This window comes from Eschrichtius robustus, chromosome 7, assembly GCF_028021215.1.
Source record: "Eschrichtius robustus isolate mEscRob2 chromosome 7, mEscRob2.pri, whole genome shotgun sequence".
Taxonomy (NCBI): Eukaryota; Metazoa; Chordata; class Mammalia; order Artiodactyla; family Eschrichtiidae; genus Eschrichtius; species Eschrichtius robustus.
Window position 1 is genome coordinate 75427366 of NC_090830.1, and position 27482 is coordinate 75454847.

Sequence of the window (27482 nt, forward strand, 5' to 3'; positions counted from 1 at the left end):
ACAAGGCTGTCTTGAGATTCTGAGACAATGGCATCTTGGCCAAGAGACCAGGCCAGCCGTGATTTCAGGGGTGGGGGCACTCCTGCTGCCTCTAGCGCTGCCACTCACCAGTGATGAGGTTGTCCACAAGGGTGGTGGGCATGCAGAAAATGCCCACCAGCAGGTCGCTGACAGCCAGGTTGAGGATAAACGTGTTGGTGACGGTGCGCATGTGCCGGTTCTTGAGCACAATGAAGCAGACCAGGGTGTTGCCCACCATGCAGAGGAGGAAGATGAGCACGTAGGCCACAATGAACATGGCAGCCACCAGGGAGGAGTGCTGGTAGTAGGAGCAGAAGGTGAGGTTTGCAGCGGGGTTGGCCTCGGCATCACTCCCATTCTGGCATGGGGGCCGGCTGCTGTTGGAAGGCTGGGAGGGCTCCCCTAGGAGCAAAGGAGCACACGGGTCAGGACCCTAGGCGAAGAAGAGATGACTGACTTCTCACCGCTGGCGAGATCCTTCTGTGCTCCAAACCCTGCCCCTGCCCCTGCCCTAATACCCAGATCGTGTACTCAATTCCAACTGCAACTGGATGCACTGATTCAAGACTTCCATCCCACAGCCACTCAAACCCTGATCTCACACCTCCCACCCCGTCTTGTCCACCACTCATTTCATTTCCCAATGTTGGCTCTTCTCCATTTGCACACAATCCCCCTCTGCCCCATCTAGGCTCCATCCTTCTCAGCCCCGCTCTCTGCCCCAGAGGCTGACTTCTCAGGATTACATTACATCAGGACTATATGACCCAAGTTCCCTTGCCCTCTGGGTTGTTTGCTTGTTTGTTTGTTTGTTTATTGGCATATAGTTGATTTACAATGTTGTGTTGGTTTCTGCTGTACAGCAAAGTGAGTCAGTTATACGTATACATATACCCATTCTTTTTTAGATTCTATTCCCTGCCCTCTGGTTTTTGACTGGGTTCAGCCAATGGGAGGCACTGAAGGAGCTTGAAGGAATGGAGGAGAGAGAGGTCAGGGTATTCATCTCCTGACTCCGTCCCTGCCTGGACCAGGTCTCCTGTGGGACTGTCTTTATGGGCACAGCTCCTGCTGGGTGACTCCTCTCCCATGGCGCCAGCTCTTGCAGAGCCGCAGTGACACCGTTGCCTCTCTGCACTGACCGCTTCCTGTGACTGCCAGTCGCTGGGTGCGTCACCATCCCATGCTGGTTCTCTTGCCTTCCCCTGCCCACTGTAAAGTCTCTCTATTAAACTCTCTTCTGTTAAACCCTTTCTGAGTGCACCACTTGTTTTCTTCTGGGATCCTAACTATGAGACCCTCAAAATCTTTGATGTCCCTCCTCATCATCTCCACAGAACTTTAGTTGGGGAGGCAAGAAGGCAGTAGAGGGAGAGAGAACGAAAGGGGACTCTGAACCAGGGCTGAGGATCAAAGAAGGCACACGTTAAATTCTCCGGAAGACCATCCAAAGCCAAGGCCACCACCCACCCTTTACCTCCTCCCATGGTGGTATCAGCTGCCTCATTTGCACAGCATTTAACAAAGCGCTTCCGTGTCTATTATTTGATCTAACCCTCCCCATTACCCCATGAGGTAAACAGGTTAGGTATTAGCCCCATTTGAAATGGGAGAACTGGGATCAGAGGGGTTCCCAGACTCGCTCAAGGGGGCACAGGTGCCTGCAACAGAGTTGGCCCTGCTCTGTGTGTCTCTAATTCATCCCAGGCTTCAGTGTGTGTCTCTCTAGACACGTATGGAAGGGAGCGGCTGAGTGTCCAACCACAGCTCTTCTGGGAAGTCATTAGTTATGGTGACTCATGATGTCATCTTGTAAACTCTCCTCCTGCCTTCCTCTGGGATTGAATGTGGGCTGTTCCAGGAGATGAGGAGTCTTTGGGGGAATCTTCTGTTTTATCCAGAGCTCAGCCACTGGCCTGGAGGCCGGCCAGAGGCTTGGGACCTGGAGGCCAGCCAGAGGCTTGGGACCTGGAGGCTAGAAAGACACTGGGGGAGCACAGGCCGATGACCTGGCACAGTGGGGGCCACAGGGACCAGCAGGTGCAGCGGGGCACTCGGGAGGGGGGTGGAGGGACTGCCGGTGGAGGGGGAGAAACTGGAAGATTTGGGTGCACAGTGAGAAGAGGAAATGATATTCCCCTGCTTAGGCCCTCCGGGGGCATCCAGTTGTACCCAAACATCTTTATTTTAATATGTCAAACATGTACAAGAGAGAATGTAATAGTGAATATATACAAGAGTATATAGTTTAATGAACCATGACAAGAGAGAAGAGTATAAAGAACCTCCATGTATACATCATCCACCTTCAACAATTACCATCTCAAGGCCAATTTTGTTTCATCCATACCCACACCTCTCTTTGGATTATTCTGAGGCACAATCACATCACTTCCTTTCATTCATAAATATTTCAGATTGTATCTCTAAAAATTAGGACTCAAGAAAAATCCATAACCCAGTATCATTATCACACCTAACAAAATTAACCATTATGTCACAATATTATCAATTATCCAGCATTCAAAATTCTCTCATTGTTACAGAATTTTTAAAATAATTGGTTTGTTTGAGTGAGGATCCAAACAAGGTTTCTGTTTCTATTCCGTATTATGTGGTGAACCACCCCAAAATCTAGTGACATGGCACTGTGGTTTAGTAATCTGAGTGGCCCTTCTGCAGGTCTCTCTCGGGATCACTCATGCAGCTGTGGTCATCTGATGGCTCAGCTGGGGCTGGCAGGTCCAAGATGACCTCCCTCACATGGCTGGTGGTTGGTGCTATGGTGTCTTAGTTCTCCTCCATGTGGCCTCTCATCTTCCAAGAGGCTAGACTGGGTTTTTTCATGAGAGGCTAGCTTGGCGGTCTCAGGGTTCCAAGACAACAAGGGAAGAAGCCACAGGCTTCTTAAGATCTAAGCTCCAGAATTTTCATATCATCACTTCTGCCACATTCTGTTGGCCAAGGCAAGTCACAAAGTCAGCCCAGATTCAAGCCAAAGGAGAAACATTTTCCACCTCTTGATAGAAGGAGTGGCAACATTACATGGCAAAAGGGGTGTGGAGCAGGAATCTTGATTCTTGGAGGTCTGTTATTGTAAAATCTATCACCATCTCCACATTGCATTTGGTTAATGTGGCTCTTAAGTCTCTCTTATTTTCTAGGTTTTCCCTCTGTTTCTTTTTGGCCCCCTGCAATTTATTTGTCGTATAAATGTCTGCATCATTTGTCTGTAGAATTTCTCACAGACTGGATTTTGCTGATTGTTCCCTCTTGATGTAATTTTACACGTTCTACTCTCTGTCCCCTGTATTTCCTATAAATGATAATTAGATCTAGAGGCTTGATCTGATTATGTCTGGTGGTCTCTCTCTCTCTATTTTTGTTTTTTTTTTTTGGCCACGCGACTTGCAGAATCCTGGGCTGCGGCAGTGAAAGCCCGGAATCCTAACCACTAGGCCACCTGGTGGTCTCTTTCTTAACGCTAAGGTTGATCAGTGGGCTTAGGTGATGTCAGCCTGATCCCTCCACTGTCAAGTTCCCCATTAGCTTTTCACCAATGTTTTCAGCAGGAGCCACTAACAATTATTGCCTAGACTCCTCATCACATCCCGAATACAATCCGAACTCTTTACTGCATGGTCTGATTCCTGTTGTCATCACTGGCCTCACCCCCTGCTACTCTCCCCTTTGCCCTTTGTGCTCTGGTCACCTCGTGATGCCTCCAACACATTCTTGCTCTTTCCAATCTCAATCCCTTTATCTCTTCCTATTCCCTCTGCCTCTTCCCCTCCTTTAGCTTTCAATTAAACGTTGTCTTTCGGAGAAGCCTGTACCTGATTACTCTATTTAGTTTAGGTGCCCCACTATTATCTCTCACAGCATCCTGCTTATTTTCTTCAATCTGCCAATATTTTATTTCTTTCCAGGTTTACTGGTTTTTTTCTCCACCTTTGAAAGTCAGGTCCTGGAGAGCAGGGATCTTCACTCTTTCATTGGTGGTCATATCCCCAGCATCTCATCAGGGCCTGACAATTGTAAATGGTTGTTGAATGGATAAATATTTGTATGAGGAGAAAAAGGAAAGAAAGACAAATCCCAACATCAGGTGACAGGGTCCTGCTCAAGGCTGGCATTTCTGGTGTTGAAAGGCCTTCTCCAGGGTCCTCTGGAAAGAACCCCCATCACAGAGTCTGCTGGGAGCCTCCCTAGATAGCTCACCCTTGCTGAGCCTCAAAATCAACCCGCATGACTTGGGGAAATCTGTGGGTGTAGATGGGTAGAGGAAACTGCCAGAACCTGCCCAGCTAAACTCTAGTCTGCCTGTTTCCCCCACTGCCTTTCATTTGGCCCTGAGAAGTGTCTGGGAGCAACCCTGCCCGTCCCTGGACCCTCGGCTGAGCCTGAGCATCAGTCTCTATACTTAGGCCAGTTTCCGGCATTTATTCTCAAGGAGGAAAAACTGCTTCCTATTCCTGGCAACTCCTCTGGCCTGTGGTGAGATGGGTTGGAGGCAGGCAGGCCTCCCACCCCACTGGGCCCCAAGCCAGCAGCCGGAGACCTCATTAACACCTGGACTCGTCCTTCCTGGGATCTGCCTGGTGCCCTTGTGGATACACTACAGCCTGTGAAAATTTCATCCGCTGAACCCAATTAAGCCATTCCTCTACTCGGGGAGCTTCCTGGAGGTCTCAGGGTATAATAATGGTTATCTCCAGGGCATTCTGATGATCTGAGAGATCAAGCTGTGAGCCACTGAAAGTCTGGGGCCAGAGAGAAGATGGGGGTGCGCTGGTTCTCAGTGTATGGTCCCCGGCCAGCAGCATCAGCTTCCCCTGGAACTTGCTAGAAATGCAGATTCTCAGGAATCACCCCCGATCTAGGGAACCAGAAACCAGGTATCTCTGGTTTAACGCATCCTCCAGGTGATTCTGATGGACACTCCAGTCTGGGAACCACAGATAAAGGAGTTGGACCAAAGACCCTGAAGGTAGTGGATGCACACAGACTGGGAAATCCCAGCTCTCCTGCCTGGTGACTTCAGGCAACAGATGGAATATCTGTGTCCCCTCAAAATTCATATGCTATATAACCTTTTCCCCAGTGTGATGGTATTTGGAAGTAGGGCCTTTGGGAGGTATAGTTGACCCTTGAACAACACATGGGGTGGTTAGGGGCTCGGACCCCTGTGCAGTCGAAAATCCGAATATAACTTTACAGTCAGCCCTCCGTATCTGTGGATCCACATCCATGGATTCAACGAGCCACAGATCGTTCAGTACTGTAGTACGCATCTACTGAAAAAAAAAATCTGGGTATAAGTGGACTAACGCAGTTCAGACCCGTGTTTTTCAAGGGTCAACTGTAATTAGGTCATGAGGGAAAGCTCTCATGAATGGGATTAGCGCCTTTGTAAAAGAGACCTCAGAGAGTTCCCTTGCCCCTTCCACCACCTGAGGACACAGGGAGCCCGTGTGTGAACTAAGAAGCGGGTCCTCACCAGACACTGGATTTGCACCTTGATCTTGGACTTCCCAACCTCCAGAACTGTAAGAAGTAAATTTCAGTTGTTTATAAGCCACCCAGTCTATGGTATTTTGTTACAGCAGCCCAAGCTGACTAAGACATCTCCTCATCTATGTGGGAACTTATTGTTCTCAGCTTTAAAGTGGAAACACACAATTCCTGGCTATGACCTCGGGTAAGTCATCTCCTCTCTGGAAACCAAAGTCTTCACTGGCAAAATGGAGATAAGCTCACACTTACTGAAAAGAGTGAGATAACATATGAAGAGAACTCAGCAAAATGTGGGACACATGGCACTCAATACGTGTTAGCCCAGCAGCAGCCCTACTGACAGTATTAAACTGCACAATGAATCTGAGCATGATACTTTTATAATACTTTTAGTGTGGGCCTCCCTGCAAAGCCTGAAAGATGCATGAGAGATAAATCAACACCAAAATGAAGTTCCTGAGCAAAGAATCCGTCTGGGTACTCCTCTGAGTTCACAGCTCTCCCACTAATACCTTCATCGTTATAGCCACCTGCTTGTCTGCCCTGGTACCACCACCTGGGAGCTCAGCCCCAGACTAGAGACCTGGGTTCACCATTCAGCACCCACTTCCCAAGAGCCTCCTGGGTGAACACAGCCTGGGCCGTGAGCCACTGGGGACCCACAGAAGAACACAGCACAACACAGTACAAATGACTAATGAACACATGAGACAAAAAAGTTCGTTGGTAATCAAAGAAATGCAATTTTAAAAGAACACAGGGGTAAGCTTTCCATCAATCAGGTTCACAGAGAGGAAAAGCGCTCAGTGATGCCAGAGAGTGGCTGTGCGCTGCGGGGCGTGGGAGAGGCACCCATCGCTCAGCCTTTGCAACTGGGGCACATCCATTCAGCACCCTGACACCACACCCACACCCGGAGCCAGGCGTTCCACTTCTAGGGATTCACTTAAGGAATAGAACAAGTTCTGATGGTGTGAGGGAAAATACTGGCCAAGGTTGAAATGCTTACAAAATAGTATGTACATGCATTATCAACTGTATTCCGTATAAAAGTGTGTGTGTGCCATTCCAAACAAATGACAAAAAATAAACAAAAAACCGTCAACAGTGTATATTCACAGCGGGTGTTTTAAGTGACTCTTATTTTCCTTTATCACTAACCTGAGTTTTAACCCTTCTAATCAGAAGGAAGCTCTGATAAATATGATTAAAATACTCACTACATCAGTGGGTCTCAACTCTGACAGTGTCTCTGGCAGCATTTCTGGGGGCACGGAAAAGCAGAGCCCACCTGGACTTCCAAGAAGCTTCTGTGTCCCGCGCTGGAGGGACACCAGCTAGCTTGTTCCTGTCCCCTCCTCTCTCCGGTGACCTTCCCCCGCATGGGCCACTTCCCCACAAGTCACCCACCGCCAGGCAGTGTGAGCAGAGATCCTCCCAGCCTCTGGCCTCCCTCTGCCACGGAGCTCCCAGGCCGGGCAGGCAGCTGTGGAGGCTTCCAGGGGCTCTGAGGACGCCGCTAGACTGGGGTTGGGCTGGGACTGGGGCGGGGACTGCTGTCCTCTGCTGTCTCACTGCACAGCATACCATGCAGCCAAGGCCCAGGGTGGAAGGCCTGAGGGGGACCACTGCCCACTGACCCCAGCAGCTCTGCAGGAGGCTGGGCAGACTGCGGTGTCTGTCTGCAAGCCCTCAGAGACCATCCAGATCCTATTTTTGGGCCAGCCACCCAAGAATACCTCCTTCTGCCCTCCAGTCAGTAATCCGGCCAGTCCGTGACCCTTGCTCAATGAGACCTGGTAAGCACACAGCTTCTAGGCCAACTCTGAGTGACAGAAGGTTCTTCCTGTTGTTGAGCTGAGTTGTCTTACTGTAACTTGTCCCCACCTGCCCCAGTTCTGCTCCCTGGAGCCACACAGAACAAGAATGGGCACCTGTCCCCAAGGTCATCCCCCTCTCCCTGCCTTTTTTCCCACCCTGAACATCTCAGTGTCTCTTCAGCAAGCAGGATTCTAGATCCATCTCACTGTCAATCCATTTTGATCTCCCCAGAAACCTTCCTCAAGATTGCAAGCCAGATCTCCCCTATTTGAAATGTACGCAATTGATTTTGGGGGGGATCTAAATTCAGGACTTTGCATTTCACTTCCATTTTCATTTCACTTTCTTGGTTTTGATCCAGCATTCCAGAATGTTAAGATACCCTTCATTTAAATCTTGAACTGTTGCCGTGTGGGTGTTATGGCTCTTATCCACAGATTTGATGAGCATGCCTTTTATTTTCCCTCTAAATTATTTAATGTCATGTCAAGGTCAGAGTCCGAGGGACCTCTAAGGTGTATTAAAGTCTTAATGAAAGCCCCGCCATCAGTCCTCCAACCCCCTTCCCGCAACTCTCCATCAGTTCACAGGGCTCTCATGAGAGAACTTAGCAGGGTCCTGCTGAAATCTCGTAATTCATCTTTCTACCTCTTGGAAACCCAGTCTGAAAGAGGAAATTTGGTAGGTTTAGCCTGGTCTGTTCTTAGTGAGCACTAATATGTTCCTAATGACCACTACGTTATTTTCTTTCTTTTTGAAAAAGATTGTTTTGTTTTTATAAAAAAACAATGTGCTTACTATAAAGCAGTTCTGAGCATGACAAAAGAAGAGAGTAAAATAAACATCCCTGAAATTTCACACCCAGAGATGACCCCCATGGCCGACGCGTTTGTGATGCTCCCAGACACATCCCAAAGATTCTGGCCGGGTGGACAGTACCCTGCACTTCCAGCGCCTCATCAAGCCTGCACCAGGGCTCTCTCTGGTTTGCTTTCTTTGAAGCCACAAACGGGAACAACCTAGAAGTGTGGGACTACAGCCAGTGGAGAGGAACAAAGAGCAGTCAGCTCCCCATCTTGCGTGGCGAAAATCTCAGGTGCATTCTGCACTTTTCTCAGAAGGCGACCAGAGAGAGAGAACCCTACTGGCCCATAGCTGAACCCAGCTCGTCCACACACCTGGTTCTGGTTCTTGCCTTTTCTCCCTTTCCCATCTTACTCTCCTGACCTCTGCTTCCAGGCATAAGCTCTCTTAGGGTATGCTTTCAGAAGCAGGAGCACCCAAAGATGTTAGTGACCATCTCTTTGCTTATACTTTACATATACATCCAATAATAAGCCTATGTAATTTTGCATAAAGGGGATCATACTAAACATGTGTTCTAAAACCTGCTTTTTAAAAAATTACTCACAGTAGGCAGTAAACATATTTTCGTGCCAGTAAATAAAATCCTAAACACAATTCTTAGTGTCTATACAGCATGCCGTTGCAGGTGTTCTCATCATTTAATTTACTTAATTTATGGACATCTGGATGATTCCCAATTTTGCAGTGTGATGAAAATGCTTGGGCACATATCTTTGCAAGCGTACAGGATGGCATCCTTTGAAAAAAATTCTTAGATGTGTGATTGCTTTATTGTCTCCTAAGTGTTCACTATATGTTTGATAATTTATTCTGGAATTTTAATAGAGGTCAATATCAATCTGAGCAGTTTAGGGTTTTTTTAAATCTACCTTTTCTTCCTTTCTGAAAATCAGGACATTTGCCCATCTTCAGTTTTCTGGCACTTCCTTCATTCTCTGTCATTTCCTCTAAGGTAATAATTATATCTGCAAATGGCTCCAGGTCCCTGGGATGTCATTTGTCTGGGCTTGGATTGTATGTGGCTTGACGCCTTATCCAATCACCTATCTTGGGCTTCAATTTCCTCCTTATGCTCCTCATTCCACCATTTGAAGTAAAATTGCCTGTGCCCTGCGCTGGCTGCTCTCCCTTGTGCATAAAGGTTACGAGCACCACACGCCCAAGCCCCGAGCAGGTTCATTTGCTATCCTTACGCAGACTTTGAAAGCTCTTTGCTCTGTCTTCGCCAGTTTTCCTTGGCTTCTGTTCACTGACACTTCGGTTCTGCATTTCTCATTGTATCTCATTGTATCTCATTTCTCATTGTGTTGTGTGTGTGCACTTTTCAACCCTAGCTCACTGGAAAGCTACAAGTGCAGCTGCACACGATGTTCTGTAAAACTCCCTTTTCTTTCTTGCCAGCGGTGTTTGCAATGCCTTGCTTGCCATTTCTGGGTTTTATTACCTCCTGGAGCAGCCTTCTTTTACAGGTATGATTTTGTTCACATCTTGTCTTATTTTACCCTCACAGCCACTCTGTGAAGCCAGCTGAATGTAAGTTTCTCCATTCAAGAGATGGGTAACCAATAGCACGGAGAGATTTAGGCAAAACCCCAAAGACACCCAGCAAGCCAGTGGACCAGCCCTCAGTCCTCCAGTTTCTTTGCCCAAGTATGGTTTCCCTTCCCACACTGGCTGAGAGGGGCGTCTGGACCCCCACCTGGTAAGGCTGGAGGAAGCAGCCTTATGCCTTGGGTTCCTATCCCTTAAAGTCCTGGAGGTCAGCTCCATAGTTCCCTCTCCTTTCTCCCAGGGAGGGAAATTCTGCATTGAGGAGATCTTGTGTAGAATTCCATCTCTGCGACTTTGCCTGCTGGAAGGGATGGCAATTACTCTAAAGCTAATAGGTAAGCTGTCCTCAGCCGGTTTCAAAGGATCCCCTGCCCAGGCAGGAGGGAGCGTCCTATGCACACAGGGACAGAGGCTTCCAGGTCTTTCCCCCACTCCCTCTCTCTCTCAGTTTCTCACACATACATATTCACGCACACACACTACAGAGCACTCTAGGTCTTTCTCTCTCTCTCTCAATGTGTGTCTGTCTGTCACACACACACATACACACAGTGTCACAGTGTCGGGCTCTGGACAGCCCCCCATCAGACCCCCAGTCCCTTTCCTCTCTCTTGGCTCACTGCTCCTTAGTCGGTACCCACCCACCCCCAGCCCCAGCCCCAGCCCCAGCCCCGGGGTCACTCACCCTCCATGCTGCCCACTCCGGCCCGCTCTGGGACAGTCACCGACGGGGGGAGGCAGCGGGCCCCTGTGAGCCGGCAGGGTACCGGGGGGCTCCGGCGCTGGGCTGCTGGCGCGCGCCCCAGCCTCTGCGCTTGGCGGTTCTAGCCCAGGGCCCGGCGGAAGCGGGCAGAGGGGCGTGCGCTCGCAGGCCCCAGCCCTGCGCGGGGTCTCGCTCCCCTTGCCGCCCGGAGGCGGCCGGGCAGCGGCCGGGGCTGAAGGCTCCCGAGCAGCGCAGCTACCCTCCCGGCTCTACTGCCCGCTGCCCGCTGCCCGCCCTCCCCGTCCAGAGGGAGGGGGCTCGTGCCGCGCCGCGCCGTCGCCATGGCACCCGGCACACGTTTGCCTGCGCAGCGCCCCCTGCCCGCAGCATGTGTCCGAGCCTGGGCGCCCCGGGTCGCCTCCCAGATGTGACTCCCTCCGCAGGGACGGAGCACCCGTCCAAAGTAGAGGACAGCCCAGTGGCAACTGCAGCCCTGGCAGCGACATCCGATAACTCTGTGTCCCTCTCCCCGTGACTCCCATCCCAGCGCCACTCCTCGTCCTCGTCTCACCCCAGCCTGACCCCCAGCCACCCAGCCTGGTGTCCAGGACCCTGAGGCCCTCCTGAGAAGGGGATGGAGGCAGCTGTGATACACAGGAGGGCAAGGAGAGCAGGGACAATGTGTCAGTAGATGACCACTGACTCTGGAATTAACTGGCCAGGCGCTCACCAGATGTCTACCCTTGGGCAAGTGTCTTACCTGCACCTGAGCCTCAGTTTCTGCATTTGTGAAATGGCTTTGAGGGAAGTAAATGAGATGACGTCAAAGTTTCTGCCCAGCATGTAGTAGATGCCCAACAAATGGTCTGTTGAGCTGGATAGGAGGCCATCTCCCTCTCACCATTCCAGCCCCTGTCAGGCACCACCATAGACTTTTGTCATATGAATGATGATCCCAGGTTCCAGGCAGATGGAAGAGAGTGAACGTCCCATTCTTCCCATTATTGGGGATTAGGGGTTTATTCTGGGGGGACTCTGGGGAAACGGTTCCCACCAGGCTTCTTCCTAGTCTCCCTTCTCCCTCTAGCCTGTCCTCTGCCCCAAATGGCTGGCAGAGTCTCAGGACTGGAAGGGCCTTAGAGGTCACTGAGTGTAACCCTGACCTGGGCAGGTGTCCCCATCCTAATGCCCAGCAGTGGGTTCTTCTGCCTCCAGGTCACTCTCTTTTCCCCAGGACAGCCCTTCAGAGAGCTGGAGGGAGGGAGGGCACCCTCTCAAGTCTGCCCTTCTGCAGGTGAAACACCTGAGTTTCTTTGGGCTTTTTGCTTCCTGTGATTTGCCTCAGTTTCATCTGTAAAATGGGGATAATGCCTATCCCCTAGAGTTATTGTGAAGATGAAAGGAGTTCCTCTGTGTAAAGCTCTTGGAATAGTGCCTGGCTCAGAGTAAGAGCTCAATAAAAGTTAGTTATCATATCATTACTATCTTGAGTCCACCCTCCTGTGGAAGTGCTCGCAGTTCTTGAAGTCTCCCTGATAGGACCCAGAACTGTGACAAGTCACATCAAGCCCCCTTGACCAATGCAGAGTTCAGGGCAAGGCTGTAAAATCTGCATAGTCCAGCACTGCCATTTATTGTATGTGTGACTTTGGGAAATTTATATAACCTCTTTGTGCCTCAGTTTCGCTTCATCTAAAAAGTAGGGATAATAATAGTGCCTACCATATAGCAAAGCACTTACAACAGTGCCTAACGTAGAAGGTGCTCAATAAATATGAGCTATATTTATGTGGGCACTAGGCTTTGAATAGTTCAGTCTCACCTTTTCTTGGTTCCTCCTTCTTTTTCCCCTCCTTTTCTTCTTTCTTTAGCAGCCACATCATTCTGGTGCATTAACTTAAGCTTGTGGTCAATTCCCCCACCTGGTCTTTTTTATTTAAATCATTCTGGATCACAGAGCCTCTTTTCCTTCCTTCTCCCTCCTCTTCTGCAGACTTCTTTCTTTCACCGTCGGAACCTTTGTACTGTGCCCAAGTACATGTGGAACCATTCAAAACAAACTCAGTGGTCCAGACTTTGAGGGCCAGGCAGGGCAGTGCCGTGGATAGGAAGACCTGGGTGTGAATTCTGTCTCCACCATTTATTATCTGTGTGGCCCTGCATAAGTCGCTTAAGCCCTCTAACCTCGTTTTCCCCACCTGTAAAATGGGATTTGTCATCTTCTTCTCAAGACTGCTGTGAGGATAAAAAGGCAAGTACCACTGACACAGTGTCCTTCCTTATCCCCAAAGTTATGGGTGGAGGCTACACAGATAGATTGGGTAAAGGTCTTTCTATGAAGATTTAAAAAGTTTCTCCTCTCACTCCCCTTCCTCCTCCAAAGGGCCTCCCGGGAAAGCTGACTGCCACTGCTCTATTTCAGATCATGCCTCCTCCCAGGTTCACCTGCCCGTCAGTCTGGGGTACTGCCCAGCCCCGAACTTTCAGTCAAGCAGGCATCGTCACTCTTCTTTTACAGGTGACGCCACTAAGGTTAATGACTTACCCAATATTACACAGCTGGACAGTGGAGGAAAGAGGCAGAACATTCCTCTGGACCCCTAAGGCATTGGCCCTGCTGTCCCCCACCCCAGCCTACACTCAAGGTTCTTGGTCCTCTGGGAGCATCTGAGAAACTATGAGTGCAGTCATCCAGGGCACAGAAGCAATCCCTGTTCATCTCGAGGAGCCCCACCACTTCCTTGCCCTTCAAGGCTTCCCGCTCTGCCCATTCTGGCCAAGCCCTTGGCCTCGCCCCTCATGCTCAGGGGAGCTGCTCCCCATCCCACCCCACCCCCGACAGCTGTGGCTGGGTTCAAGTGCTGTGTCCCAGGGAGTCTTTGCACAGACCGCCTCACCTTCCTGGGAACTGATTTCCATCTGAAAAGCTGGATGCCAGGAGCTGGCAGGAGGGCAGTGGGATTGAGAAGGTCCTTGAAGGGAGGAGCGCTTCCTGTGCTAACTGGAATCGATGTGGACCCCTGCTTGGAGAAGGGTCTGAAGGGAAGGGTGGGGGAGAAGGTAAAGGGTGATCTTCTTAAATCAAGCTTTCTGGGGGCACTGAGGGAGGTCAGAGGGGCAATCACATGACTGAAGGACTGCCTTTCTCCTTGGAGAAAGCAAAACAGGAACCGCCAGCCAAGGGAGGGAAGGTTTAATGGGCTGTGGTGAATTTGGAGGAACTGAGGTTTAGCCAAGCAACCTGGCTGAAGTCCAGGCTGGCAGTGTGCCATGTGTTAGGCTGTGTGATGCTGTGTCTGGGAGTCAGGAGTCTCCGGTTCTAGAACAAGTTCTGCTTACTGTGTAACCTTGAGCAAGTTACACAGTTGCTTAAGTCCACATTCTTGGCATCAATGTGAAAACGGAGGTGGGATTAGAAGCAAATCATTTGGTGATCACTAATCTGGTCTCCTAGTACTCACATTCCTAGCTCCCAGTGGACACAAACCTGGAAATCCCACCTCTTTTTAAATCAGCTCATCATCCCTCCCCTGCCCTGCTGGCCGCTCCTCCTGCTGTGCTGTCCTCCTAGGGAAAGACACCCCTCTGCACAGGCTGAACATTAACCAGGTGTCAGACTTGGGGGCCTACAGGGGCGGGGCAGGTGAGGCCAATGCATAAATGAATGTGGCCAGGTGTGGCCACTAGGGCACTCCTGCCTGGCTTCCAGATCCAGGAGATCACTGCCATCAGAATGTAGGCTCAGGGTTGCCAGCTTTTCTGATTTTTCAGAAGCCAGAAACCCAGAGTTTTTCATGAAAAATTTCAGCTCCCAATTTACAATTATTGAGAAACTAACTCAAAATTACTTCTAAACATTGTGCAGGCCAAACAAAATACATCTGTGGGCTGAATTCAGCTCAGGGTCCTTTTGCAACTTCTTTCTTTTTTTTTATTAATTAACTTATTTATTTATTCTTGGCTGCTTTGGGTCTTCTTTGCTGCGCGTGGGCTTTCTCTAGTTTTTGGCGAGCGGGGGCTACTCTTCATTGTGGTGCGCGGGCTTCTCATTGCGGTGGCTTCTCTTGTTGTGGAGCATGGGCTCTGGGCGCGTGGGCTTCAGTAGTTGTGGCTCGCGGGCTCAGTAGTTGTGGCACACAGGCTTTGTTGCTCCGCAGCATGTGGGATCTTCCCAGACCAGGGCTCGAACCCATGTCCCCTGCATTAGCAGGCGGATTCTTAACCATGGCGCTACCAGGGAAGCCCGGCAACTTCTTAAATCTCTACAGGCCAGTGGTTCTCAACCTTGGCCGCACCTTAGAATCACACAAGGGAGCTTTTAAGAAAAAAACCACCAGTGCTGGGACCCAGTGCAGACCAATTGAATCGGAGTTTCTGGCAGGCAGGGCCTAGGAATCAGTACTTTTTCAAAACTTTGCAGGTGATCCTAATATGCGGGCAAGGCAGAGACCCACTGCAAGTACCAAAATTACACTTTGGCGCTGCCTATCACAGGGACTCTGAGAAGGTGAGAGGGGATCACAGAGTCATCAAAAGCCAAGCTTCTCAAACTTTAGCATGCCCATGGATCATGTGGGGGGGTTAAAATGCAGATTCCGATTCAGAAGGTATGGGGAGGGACCCAGCCTCTGCAGGTGTAACACGGCCCCAGGTGCTCTTGATGCTGCTCAGCTGAGAATCACGCCCTGAGGAGCGAGAGCCCCATCCAACCTCCCAGCTTTGTCTGTAGGAATCCCCTTCGCAATCCTGTCAAGGGCTGGAATAGGATCTCAGGGAGAGGGTGATGCTAAGCCAAAAGCAAGCTCTCCTTCTGGTGGGATTTCAGGCACAGTGACAGGCTAGTGGGGGAGACCGGGGGCGGCCCATCCTCCCTCAGGTCATGCATGCTGGCCATCCGCCACCCCAAGGGATGGAGGAACAGCGGGAGGCCAGTGTGCCTGGAGTACAGTGAAGAAGGGGGAAGTAGTGAAGACCAGAGACGTAATGGAGGGAAGACCATGCCAGGTCTTCAAGTCCATTGTAAGGACTTGGCTTTTCCATTGAAGTGCCATGGAGAGCCCCTGTGGGACATGGGCAGACAGTGACTTAGGATTTAAAAGGATCCTCTGGGGAATTCCCTGGCCGTCCAGTGGTTAGGACTCCGCACTTTTGCTGCCAAGGGCCTGGGTTCAATCCCTGGTCGGGGAACTAAGATCCCACAAGCCATGCAGCACAGCCAAAATAAATAAATAAAAATACAAGGATCCTCTGGGTGCTGTGTGAGGGAGAAACAGAGACTCGTTAAGGTGCAGAGGTGTGGGCCCTGCTTTGAGTCTGGTTTACTGAGGCTCACGTGGGCCTGGAATCTGCATCTAAAAAGATCCTAGTGACTGAATCTCTTATATAGTCCAGACATCCCTTGTACAACTCCCGGAGCCCATGCACGTTATTTTCTGGGTAACTGGTGTCGATAAGCTAGAATGCATTTTTTTTTTTATTAGTGATTTAGTTAATCATGAATCAGGCATCACGTTTCTTTTTTCTTTTTTTAATTTATTTATTATTTATTTTTGGCTGTGTTGGGTCTTCGTTTCTGTGCGAGGGCTTTCTCCAGTTGCGGCAAACGGGGGCCACTCTTCATCGCGATGTGCGGGCCTCTCACTATCGCGGCCTCTCTTGTTGCGGAGCACAGGCTCCAGACGCGCAGGCTCAGTAGTTGTGGCTCACGGGCCTAGTTGCTCCGCGGCATGTGGGATCTTCCCAGACCAGGGCTCGAACCCGTGTCCCCTGCATTGGCAGGCAGATTCTCAACCACTGAGCCACCAGGGAAGCCCTAGAATGCATTTTGACTGGCACCACTGGAGTTGTGTGGTGTGGCGGTCCTGCAGGGTCCACCCCGAAGACACCCTAATTTAAGTGCTTCCCATCTACAGGAGAGAGGGTGCCAGGGTGCTCTTGGCTGGTAAGAATCTGGATGTACACAGAGTAGCATGAGCCTCAGCTGGCTCCTGGCCAAGGCCTTGAATGCCTCATTGTCCTGAGTTATTAGCTGTCCTTGGCAGCCCGAGGCAGAACTTCATAGATCCCTGAACTGTGAAGATGGGGGGAGCGATGAGCTGTCAGTCTTCTCATTCCCTGTGGAATTAAATCTCCTCTCAGCATCCAGATGTGCCCCAGGGATGTGTGACAAACAGCTCTGTGCTCGCCTGAGAGAGGCAAGGTTCTTGTCAGGGCACTAAAGCTGTCCACACAAGGGCAGGTGTAAGCAGATGGGCGAGGAAGCTCTCGGGTGTGTGAAATGGACATAATGCTGATCACCAAGGGCTACTTACCTACCCACCTGTGGCATTATAGGAGGCAGTCTTTGCACCCATTTTACAGATGAGGAAAGCAAGGCTCAGAGGCTCTTCACAGGAATGTGATGGGAGAAGGAACATGTGAGTTGGAAAAAGCAATTGCTTCTCCCACCCGAGCCAGCCTCCCAGTTCAAACCCCAGCTCTGCTCCTTCCGAGCTACACGCCAACCCCCAAGCCCTACGCCTGTCCTCATCTGCAGAGTGAGCACCAAGAGGCTGTTGCTGATAGTAAACGAGAAAACCTGCAAGTGCTGGCCCAGTGCTGATAAACAGTAGGCGCTCAGTGAGTGCCCCTGCTCGGACCTAAAGTATCTGGGCTTGTGTGCCTTTTCTGAGGGATGGGCCCAGCCCACCCGGCCCTGAGACACGTGTCCACAGCATGATCCGGCTGCCCCTGGGCCCGGCCCAGCCCATGAGCTGCCCAGCGATCCAGTGACATGGTCTCTCAGGCCTGCCCTCCCTGGCCTTGGCAACTCTCCCAGTGCTCTGGCCAAGCCTTCTGGGCCCCTGCCAACGCTCACCCTTCCAGGAACTGGTCCCCGCCCAGGGCCAGCTTTCTGAGAAGGGACAGGCATGTTTCATGTAAATGGCAGCTCCAAAGTAAGGTCCTTTCATCCAACACTGAATTTGGGAGAGCCTGAGGATCAAAACCCTTTATGTGTGGTGATGGATGTTAACTAGACTTATTGTGATGGTCATTTTGCAGTATATACACATATTGAATCATTGTTATACACAAGAAGCTAATATAACATGTCAGCTGTATTCTCAAACAAAACAAAACAAAACGACCCTCTAGTCCCATACAGCTTACTGTCGACATTAATAAGTCTTTGTATCCCATCCTCTTCGACATAACAGTACTATTCCAGGAAACTCTTGCCCAGGAAGTAAAAGTCGTAAATCGTTGTATTGTTCATTCTAGGAAATTCCAGAAAGAATCATTTAAATGAACATCAAACTGCCCGACTCTTCAGTAAATAGCATCAAAAGGGAGCTTAAGACTTAAGCTTAAGACTCTTTGAACCCCTCGCCTTAAAACATCTCTTTGTTGTGTCCACCGATCCTAAACTATATCACAATCTTTATGCAATCCTAGTCAAGGCGTCCTCCCCTGCACTGAAAGCCCCACCTGAAACCAGACTCTGAAATCTCCTCACTACCGTGACTTTGCCCTCCCCATGCTGACACGCTGGGAAGACGTAGTAAAGCTGTCCCTTACTGGGAGAAGAGTCGGCTCAGCTTTGTCTGACCAACAGGTCAATCTGTGATACTTCTGGTGAGCCAGCACTCAGCAAGAAGAAACGGAGTCAGGGGGAGTCTTCTGCTTGACCTTTGGGGTGGGGATGGGCAACAGCCTGAGCCCAGGCTAGTCCACTGCAGACAGCTAGAGCAGAGACCCCAGAATCAGAGAGACAGTGACCAGGGGAGTTCTGGAAAGGTGCTCAGGGACCTCCTAGTACAGCCCCTTCCCTTTACAGACAGCAATCGGGGTCCAGAGAGGGGAAAAGGATTTGTCCAACTCACAGAGCTCACTGTGGCTTTTCGATGGATTAAATGAGTTAATATCTGTAACGTGCTTAGACACTGCCTGGTATGCACTAAGCTCTATATGTGTTTGTTAAATAAAAATGATGGAGAGTCTAGCCTAAAACTCAAGGCAAACTCAGGCTGACCCCCCCAGATTTAGAAAACAAAATCTGACTTAAACCTTGAACCCAGAAGCAGTTTCTAACTTGCATCAGAACACGTGGAGGGCTTGTTAAAGCTGAGTGCTGGGCCCCACCTCCAGAGCATCTGATTCTGTAGATATGGGGGTTGGGGGGAGCTCTCTAACCCGCTCCCTGGATGCTGCTGCTGGTCCAGAGACGCCTCCTTCAGAACTTCGGACCCTGAGAAATCAATCGCTAAGGGTAGAATTTCTGGCATCAGTCAGGGAGAAATGGGGGCACAGCAGGTCCCTTCATCCTTCCGCAGGTACCGGGTCTCCCCCAGCTGATATTTAGCGCTCTGCAGCAGCACAGCGTCAGGGCAGGCGTCAACTCTGCCTGGCCGTGCCTCCGCCCACTGTGAATGTTCCAAGCCTCACCCCAGCCGAGCTGCTTTACCTCATGCTTCCAGCAAGAGGGGCAGCCCCTCCTCTTCGCTGGTGGTGGGATCAACACTCTGGCCGCGAGAGGTGTGTGCCGTGAGAATAAATCAAACACCAAGAGGCAGATGAAACCAACGTGTTCTTTATTGCAGACTGAAACTAAGGGCTCATTCACACAGTGGGCTTTGATTTGGGGCCGTCTCTGACGCCCAAGCTTCCCCAGCAGGCAAGGGCAAGCTCTCCAAGCAGAGTAGAAGACAGCTTCCAGAAGCATCCCCTTCAAAGGGCTTGAGGCGAGGACCTGGGGAAGCAGCGGCTTAGCATGCAGAGGTTACCCGGAAAGGCAGGGCTCCAGAGGGCCAGGCAAACCCAGCCCTCCTCTCCTGGTGGCTTTGGGTCAGTCCCTTCACTGGGAGTGCCACACAGACTCTGAAAAGATCAAAGAGGCCCAAGGTCTCTGGGGACTGCTTTAGGGAGGGGGATGAGCACAGACTCGGACCCCTGACAGGGCAGGGGGAGAGCTGAGAACCTTCACCCTCCACTCTGAGGACATCCCGAGGGTCACCCCAGGCCTCTGCTTTTCAAACAGTAAAGTGCTCGTAGGAATCACCTGGGGATCTTTTGAAATGCAGGTTCTGATTCCGGAGGTCTGCGGTGGGGCCTGGGATTCTGCGTTTCTAACGAGCTCCCGTGGACGCCAATGCTGCTGGCCCACAGACCATACTTGAGTTGCAAAGTTCTAGCCATACAATGCCTTTGTGCATGTCGGAAAAGTACGCCCCTTCTTTGACAAGGAGAAACTCCACTCCGGGACACAGGCTGGGGGGTAGGGGGTACCAGGACAGCTTAGGCTGGACTGCAGACTCACTTGTCCCCAGCGTCCATGGCTGAACTCGGAAGCCCTAGAAGATCCCGTTTCAGCCTCCTCACCCTGAAAACCCTTTTTTCCAGAGCTTCACCAACCAGGCCTTGGGAGATGAGCAGAGTGAACATGAACACCGAGCGCTCAGCGACGGGCCAACAATGGCCCAACCTGTCAGCCTCTCGCTGAGAGACAGAAGGCCTGAGCAGGGGCGGGCCTCGGAGCTGGAGAGGGGGAACGGGACTGGGAGCGTTCTGATAAAGGGTTAGTGCTCTGAGCGGTGGTCTGAGCTCTGAACAGCCTAACCTTAGGAGTGGAAGACTGGCCACTGGTCCACAAATGTAGGATCTGGGTAGCCTGGCTTGCTCCAAGCCCTGGGGCCTCAGATGTCTCCCACAGACCAGGCAAGGTGGGCTCTGAGCCTGCTTGCTCCACAGATGAGAAGGTGGGAGGTAGATACCTGGGGATAAAGGGGTCAGAGGTTCTCCAAACCACAGGTGTTGTCAGGAAGCAAGAGCCCCAGGCTCTCTCCTGGTAGAGGGACCAGTTGCCCCTGTTTGCCGGGTGTCATCCCAGTGTTAGCACTGAAAGTCCCACGTCCCAGGAAACCCCTCAGTCCCGGGCAAACAGAGATGGTTGGTCACGCAATTACCTGGCCACACCCTAGACTCCAGGTTGAGGGCCTAGAGATGACTAGGTCATCAGGGCTCTGGGTGGTGGCCTGGGAGCTGGCTGGCCACGAACCCAATGGTCCATAGTGCCTTCTGCCCCGTGTGGACCAGTGACAAGGCAGCCAGACTCCTGCCAGAGGGAGACTGTTGAGGGTGGCACAGGTGCAAATGGCTTTGCTTCTCTCTGGGCCACCTCTCCTGCAGCAGAAGGGCTGATGCCAGGCACCCCCGCTCACTCCCAGGGGAGGGATGGGGCACTCCTGACTTCCTACCCCACCGATTTCTTAGGCATGAGGAAGGACAGAGCCTACTTGATTTGCTCTCCACTTGCCGGCCTGCTGGTTCTTGGGCTCCTATACAAACGTTCTCAAGCCTGCTACAGTGTCAGGCCACACCGTCTCCACAGCTTTCCCATGACTCCTGGTTCAGGTTCCTGCCAATCCAGGGACCCACAGGGCTGAGCACGGGGCACTGTGGAGGGCCTCATCCTGGTCGGTTCTCAGGAATCAATAAATAGATGGAGATTGTCTTCTGTCCCTCTTATGGCAGCCACTGGCTTTCAGCACTAGAAACAAGGCCTCGAACACACAAGGGCCTGGAAAATGCTCAGCGATGCTCATCCGTGGGCCCAGAAGGTACCAATGATTTGAAGGTAACTTGGAGGCATGTGTTCCCCCAAAAGCCTTCAGGGAGCCCAAAGGAGGCAAAAGCCCCTGCCATTGCCCCTTTCCTCAAATTGTAAGGCTCAGAGGATCTGCCCAGGTTTGCACAGAAGCTGTGAGTGCCCAGAGTCTGGGCTCCAGCCCCCTCCTCGCCTCCTCCCTCCGGGCATTCCAGGGCCCACTACTGCTCTACGCTATCTATCCTGGACCGCCACACCCCTCCCGCCACACGCTATTCAGCCCGCCCGCCCCCAACCCCCCAAACTTGGCCTCCCATGGGCGCGTGGGACTCCCTCCCCTCAGGGCGCCAGGCCAGGTGGCCTCTGTCCCTTGCTGGGCGGGCATGAGGAGGGAAGCCTAGGGTGGGGAGGCCCGCGCATCCTCCGGAGACATGAGCATGTCGAATTTGATGAGCGGTGGGGCGATGACGCGCACCTCGGCATTCAGCGGGTTGAAGCGCAGGTTGACGCTGCGCAAGGCGGGCATGGCGGCCAGCTTCTCCACGGGCACGTCTGTCAGGGAGACAGGGACAGATTAGGGGGCTGGAGCCAAGTGGGCAGAGAAGAAGGAGGATGCATCACCCGATGCACATGCGCTCAGTGCCCGGCACCCGGCCCTGTGTGAGGGGCCATTGGGGCCCACCAGGGCATTACAACCACATGCAGAAAAGCATCCTAAAAAATAAAGTTACTGTGCTCCGCAACAAGAGAAGCCACCGCAATGAGAAGCCCGCGCACTGCAAAGAAGAGTAGCCCCCGCTCACCGCAACTAGAGAAAGCCCGCGCGCAGCAAGGAAGACCCAACGCAGCCAAAAAAAAAAAAAAAAAAAAAGTTAAACACTGATTACCACTTATCCCAGCCATGCCACTTTTGAGTGGAACTCACAGAACTGCAAACAGGTATTCAGTATTCAAATACGTGCACACGTGTTTACAGCAGCACTATTCACAATAGCCAATGTCCACCAACGAATGGATAAACAAAAAGTGGTATAGCCAAACAATGGAATATTAGCCTGACACATGCTACAACATAGATGAACCTGGAAAACCTTATGCTGAATGAAAGAAGTCAGACACAAAAGGTCCCAGAGTATATGATTCTATTCATATGAAGTGTCCAGAATAGGCAAAGCCATAGGGACAGAAAGTAGATTAGTGGCTGCCAGAGGCTGGGGTGAGGGGACTGGAGAGTGACTGCTTAACGGGTGCAAGGTCTCCTTCGGGGTGATGAAAGTATTTTGGAACTAGAGTTGACAGGTGCAGAACATTGTGAATGCACTAAATGCCACTGAATTGTACACTTTTAAATGGTTAATTTTATCTCAATTAAAAAAAAAAAAAAAAAGGACCAGAACAGGCAGCAGCTATACTAATACTTGATAACATTTACGGTTCCTCACACCTAATCTTTAGGATCACCCAGTCTCTGGTTCAAGTCCTAGGTCAGCCACATAGCAACTGTGTACCTAAAGCAAATTATTAAACTTCATATCATATATCTGGAAAAGACGAAAACTCTAATTTGAAAAGATACATGTACAGTAATGTTCATAGCAGCACTATTTACAGTAGCCAAGACATGGAAGCAACCTAAGTGTCCATCAACAGATGAATGGATAAAGAAGATGTGGTACATATATACAATGGAATATTACTCAGCCATAAAAAAGAATGAAATAATGCCATTTGCAGCAACATGGATGGACCTAGAGATTATCATACCAAGTGAAGTAAGTCAGACAGAGAAAGACAAATACCATATGATATCAATTCTAAGTGGAATCTAAAATATGATACAAATGAACTTATTTACAAAACAGAAACAGGCTCACAGACATAGAAAACAAACTCATGGTTACCAAAGGGGAAAGGTGGGGTCGGGGAGGGACAAATTAGGAGTATGGGATTAACAGATACACACCACTATATATAAAATAGATAACAAGGATTTACTGTAGAGCACAGGGAACTATATTCAACCTATATGGGAAAGAATGTAATAACCTATATGGCAAAGAATCTGAAAAAAATATATATGTATAGCTGAATCACATTGCTATATACCTACAACTAACACAATATTGTAAATCAACTATCCTTCAATTAAAAAAATAATAGGGGCTTCCCCGGTGGCGCAGTGGTTGAGAATCTGCCTGCCAATGCAGGGGACACGGGTTCGAGCCCTGGTCTGGGAAGCTCCCACGTGCCACGGAGCAACTAGGCCCGTGAGCCACAACTACTGAGCCTGCGCGTCTGGAGCCTGTGCTCCGCAACAAGAGAGGCCACAACAGTGAGAGGCCCGTGCACCGCGATGAAGAGTGGCCCCCACTTGCCACAACTAGAGAAAGCCCTCACACGAAAACGAAGAACCAACACAGCCAATAAATAAATAAATAAATAAAAAATCCTTCCCTCAAAAAAAAAAAAATAATAAAATAAACTTCATATCAGGGTAATAATAGTATATACCTCACAGGGTTGTTTAAGGATGAATGAGAGAATATCTGTGCAGTGATTCCTTGGAGATATTGCGGGTTTGGTTCCAGACCACAGCAATAAATTGAATATCACAACAAAGCCAGTCACATGAATTTTTTTTGGTTTCCCAGTGCATATAAAAGTTATGTTGGGGCTTCCCTGGTGGTGCAGTGGCTGAGAATCTGCCTGCCAATGCAGGGGACACGGGTTCAAGCCCTGGTCTGGGAAGATCCCACATGCCGCGGAGCAACTAGGCCCGTGAGCCACAATTACTGAGCCTGCGCATCTGGAGCCTGTGCTCCGCAACAAGAGAGGCCGAGATAATGAGAGGCCCGCGCACCGCGATGAAGAGTGGCCCCCGCTTGCCGCAACTAGAGAAAGCCCTCGCACAGAAACGAAGACCCAACACAGCCATAAATAAATAAATAAAAATTAAAAAAAAAAAAGTTATGTTACCCTACACTGTAGTCTATTAAGTATGCAATAGCATTACGTTTAAAAAAACAATGTACATACCTTAATTTTAAAATACTTTATTGCTAAGAAAATGTTCACCATCATGTGAGCCTTCAGCAAGTCACAGTCTTTTTGCAATAGTAACATCAAAGATCACTGATCACAGATCACGGGAGTTTGCCCTCCCTTAGCACCTTGGGGTGAGTGGCTCTGAGCTCCCTGGGGGCTGGCTCTGTTTGTTAGACCAAGGGTCCGGTGCTGGAGGCAGGGGCAACTCTTAACCTCCTGAGAGCAGAGTCTTTCTTTGTCCTTGAATCCCCAGGGCCAAACACTATATCTGGCACATAGACATGGTGGGCACAAAAACACGTTCTGGGCAGCCGGCAGGGAGTTACTAGGGTGGGTCGTGGTCGGGAGCTGGGTCCCAAACGAGACTGGCTATAGTGCGGCGAGTGGGGGGGCTCTTGTTTGCCAGGCAGGAACCTGCATGATGGATGAGAGGACAGGAGCCGTGAAGGAGGCGATGGGGAGGGACCCAGAGCCCAAGGCAAACGTGGAGGCTCGGGTAGGGAAAGAAGCAGAGATAAGGCGTTTCTAGAATGCAAGGTTATGACCAGATGCTACTCCTGGGAGGGGAGGAAAAGCAAGATCAACCGCTCTCAGTTCCTGCTCACCTTCTGCTTCCTGTGGAGCTCATCCGCATGCTAATGTCACATTACACAGCTGCCAGCAGCCTGCTCCTCTATGCCCCTTACTGGGTGGGGCGGCTGCTGGAGTGGGGGCTGAAGGAAGGGGTTGCCTGGGGCATTTCTTGTCTTTATTCATGGAAAGTGGGCCCCCAATTTCCCTACCAGTTAATGGCTGGGAAGAGAAGGGCTAATGACTTGGAAGCTTCCCCTTCTCCACATTAGCACATTAGCTTTGTAATGGCCAACAGCACAGCCAGCAGCCGGGCAGGCCGGACAGACACACCATCCCCTCTGCCCCTGATCGCCCAGATAAGAAAATCCTCTTGCCTTGGGCTCCTAAGAAGTCAGGTCATTTCACAGGGTATTATACCCCCATGTGACACAGGAGGAAATCAAAGCCCAGGGAGGTTAACACCTTGTTAAAATGGGCCCAAGGGACTTCCCTGGCAGTCCAGTGGTTAAGACTCCACACTTCCGATGCAGGGGACGCAGGTTCCGTCCCTGGTCGGGGAACTAAGATCCCACATCCGCGGGGCACAGCCAATTGAAAAAAAAAAAGGGCCCAAGAAAGGAGGCTGCTTCTAGGAACTGATATTTGAGGGCCTGTGCTAGGTGGTTCTTCATAATGACCCATTTGGCAGATAAGGAAACTGGGCCTCGGATTCTCCAGGCTGACAATGATCCTCTAACTCTGCTCCAGCTCCCCTGGATTTTTCAACTAGGCCTGACTTTTGTGCTTCAGTGTTCATCTCTCATTGTCCAATTTTAGCAAGAATTCTGCTAAGTTGGTTTAGCCAGAATCCTCCACCCTCGATACCTAATCAGGTTCCTCACCGTCCACTATCCCCTAGGTGATGTCAGATCACCCTGGCCTGCCTTCAAGCAAGAACTAGGGGTTGCTAAGGACTTTCTCTCTCTGGACTCCGTGACTCCTCCACCCCTCAGCCAGGGAGGCCTGCGGGCTGCAGAGGGGCCAGTGCTCCTGAGATGGGGAGGAGGGTCTCCCTGTGATGCCCCTGCCGAGGTTTGCTGGGCGTGGCATGAAGACCAGCTGCAGCCCAGGCTTGGAGCAAATCCCTGTGACTCCAGGCCTAGAGACAGCAGCGCTGCCTGAGTTCTCAGCCTGTCTTTTCCAAGTACCACTCACTAGGCTGGCCTCTTCAGGGTCTGCAGCGTTCCCCAAACCACTCTGCTGAAGGACAGTGATGGCGGGGATTAAGTGTATCTCTTTCCCCTGATTTAACCGCTAAAGTTGCTTGAGCAGCTTAGAGGAAGGAGCAATGGGGCCATCAGACTGCGTCAAAGCTGGCAGAATCAACAAACTGGAGCAGCCAAGCTAGCAAGCAACAAGCCCAAGAGGCCAATCGGGAGTTTCTGGATAAAGCTTAAAAGAGAACATTTACGCTCAGAGCATCCTGACAAGAGCAGGAGATGGCTGGAGGGTGGAGAGGAGGATGTGAAATGATCTGCGTTGTGTGGGTGGGGAAACTGAAGCTTGAAGAGGTTACATAAGCTTCCTAGGGCTACAAGACACATTGGCGTCATGGTGGTAATGGAAGCCAGGTCCCTGGGCTTTGGCACACCTGGAGAGGAAGAGGAGCCCAGCTCTGCCCTCTCCCCTGGGCCACGCCTTCATCCCCATTCGCCCATGTCCTGTGGATCCTCATATTCCAGCTCAAAGGCCCCCTCCTCTGTCACTCCCTCTGGTCCGCATCCAAAGTCCCATAACCCTTTATACAAGACTCATATCACACATCACACTCTGGGACTATGTTCACCCTAGAAGTGCAGTACCTGGTACAGTGCTCACAGGTGCTCAATAGCTATTTGTTGGATGAATGAGTGAACGAACAAATGAATGAATATTTTACCTCCTGAACTAGATCGTAAGTTCCTTCAGGCTCAGAACCACCCTGGGCTGGGCACACAGTGGACCTACCACCAACACCACTTGATTAAGCAACTCTGACCTCAATACATTCAAGAGTTGGGGCCCTTCCCCTGACCTGACCCATTCTGGGCACCTTTGCCAGTCAGGGCCAGGCCTCTGTGGGCCAAGGCTGTGATAGGTTACTGGCCCTTTAGTGCAATAATCCAATTTAGAAAATGAGAAAATATTGACGAGCAGAAATAAAATCACCCACGTCTCACCACGCAGAACCAATCACTGTTAATGTGAGGTACATGGCCTTACCAACTTTTAAACATGCGTGCGTGTGTGTGTGTGTGTGTGTGCATACACAACTATGTTTCAAAAATGGCCTCCTAGATACTATGCCATAACATGCTTTTCTTGATGACACATTGTGAACATCTTTTCAGGTTACAAGTCTGTGACATTATTATGGCCACGTGGTAGTCCATGGAATGGCGGGATCACACTTTGGCTCGTGTTTCTACTGTTAGACATTTAGTTTGTTTCCAGCTTTCACTATTACAGACAATGAGAGATGGATCCAACCCTCTTCCCACCGCAGACAGCCCTCCCAGACTCCTGCCTATGTCTGTGGAAGCTTAAAATAATCAATAAAAGCAGAATCAGAGTGGGAAGTATTTAGAGAAAATTACTTCTCCAAGGTCAGCTTGACCTCCCTTCACTAATCATTGGCAGTATTGACTGGAAAACTTGTTTCATGCCAGTGGGACAAGCTAGAGGCGAGATGATAAAAATGATCGCTTCAGAGCACGATTCATCATACGCGTGGTACCCATGGTCTGAAAGGAGGCTGAGAGGAGGAGGGGTCTGGGCCCAGGG

The 27482-nt window shown here is 50.6% G+C and overlaps 2 protein-coding genes and 1 long non-coding RNA gene across 3 annotated transcripts in view; 1 reads left to right on the forward strand and 2 right to left on the reverse strand.

Moving 5' to 3' along the window:
• Positions 1-1261, forward strand: part of LOC137767092 (uncharacterized) — a 22344-nt gene extending 21083 nt beyond the window's left edge. The window contains exon 3 of the long non-coding RNA XR_011074478.1: positions 930-1261. This is a non-coding gene — a long non-coding RNA (uncharacterized lncRNA). The remainder of the gene's footprint in view (positions 1-929) is intronic.
• Positions 1-10520, reverse strand: part of NPFFR1 (neuropeptide FF receptor 1) — a 20432-nt gene extending 9912 nt beyond the window's left edge. Inside the window, 2 exon segments of the mRNA XM_068547736.1 lie at positions 109-423; positions 10463-10520. Coding sequence (XP_068403837.1) covers positions 109-423; positions 10463-10469 — 322 coding nt within the window. The 5' untranslated portion in view covers positions 10470-10520.
• A 10827-nt stretch (positions 10521-21347) lies between these two features.
• The window catches only part of LRRC20 (leucine rich repeat containing 20), a 61935-nt gene continuing 55800 nt past the window's right edge, over positions 21348-27482 (reverse strand). Inside the window, exon 5 of the mRNA XM_068547738.1 lies at positions 21348-21614. Within this exon, the coding sequence (XP_068403839.1) occupies positions 21460-21614 (155 nt within the window). The 3' untranslated portion in view covers positions 21348-21459. The remainder of the gene's footprint in view (positions 21615-27482) is intronic.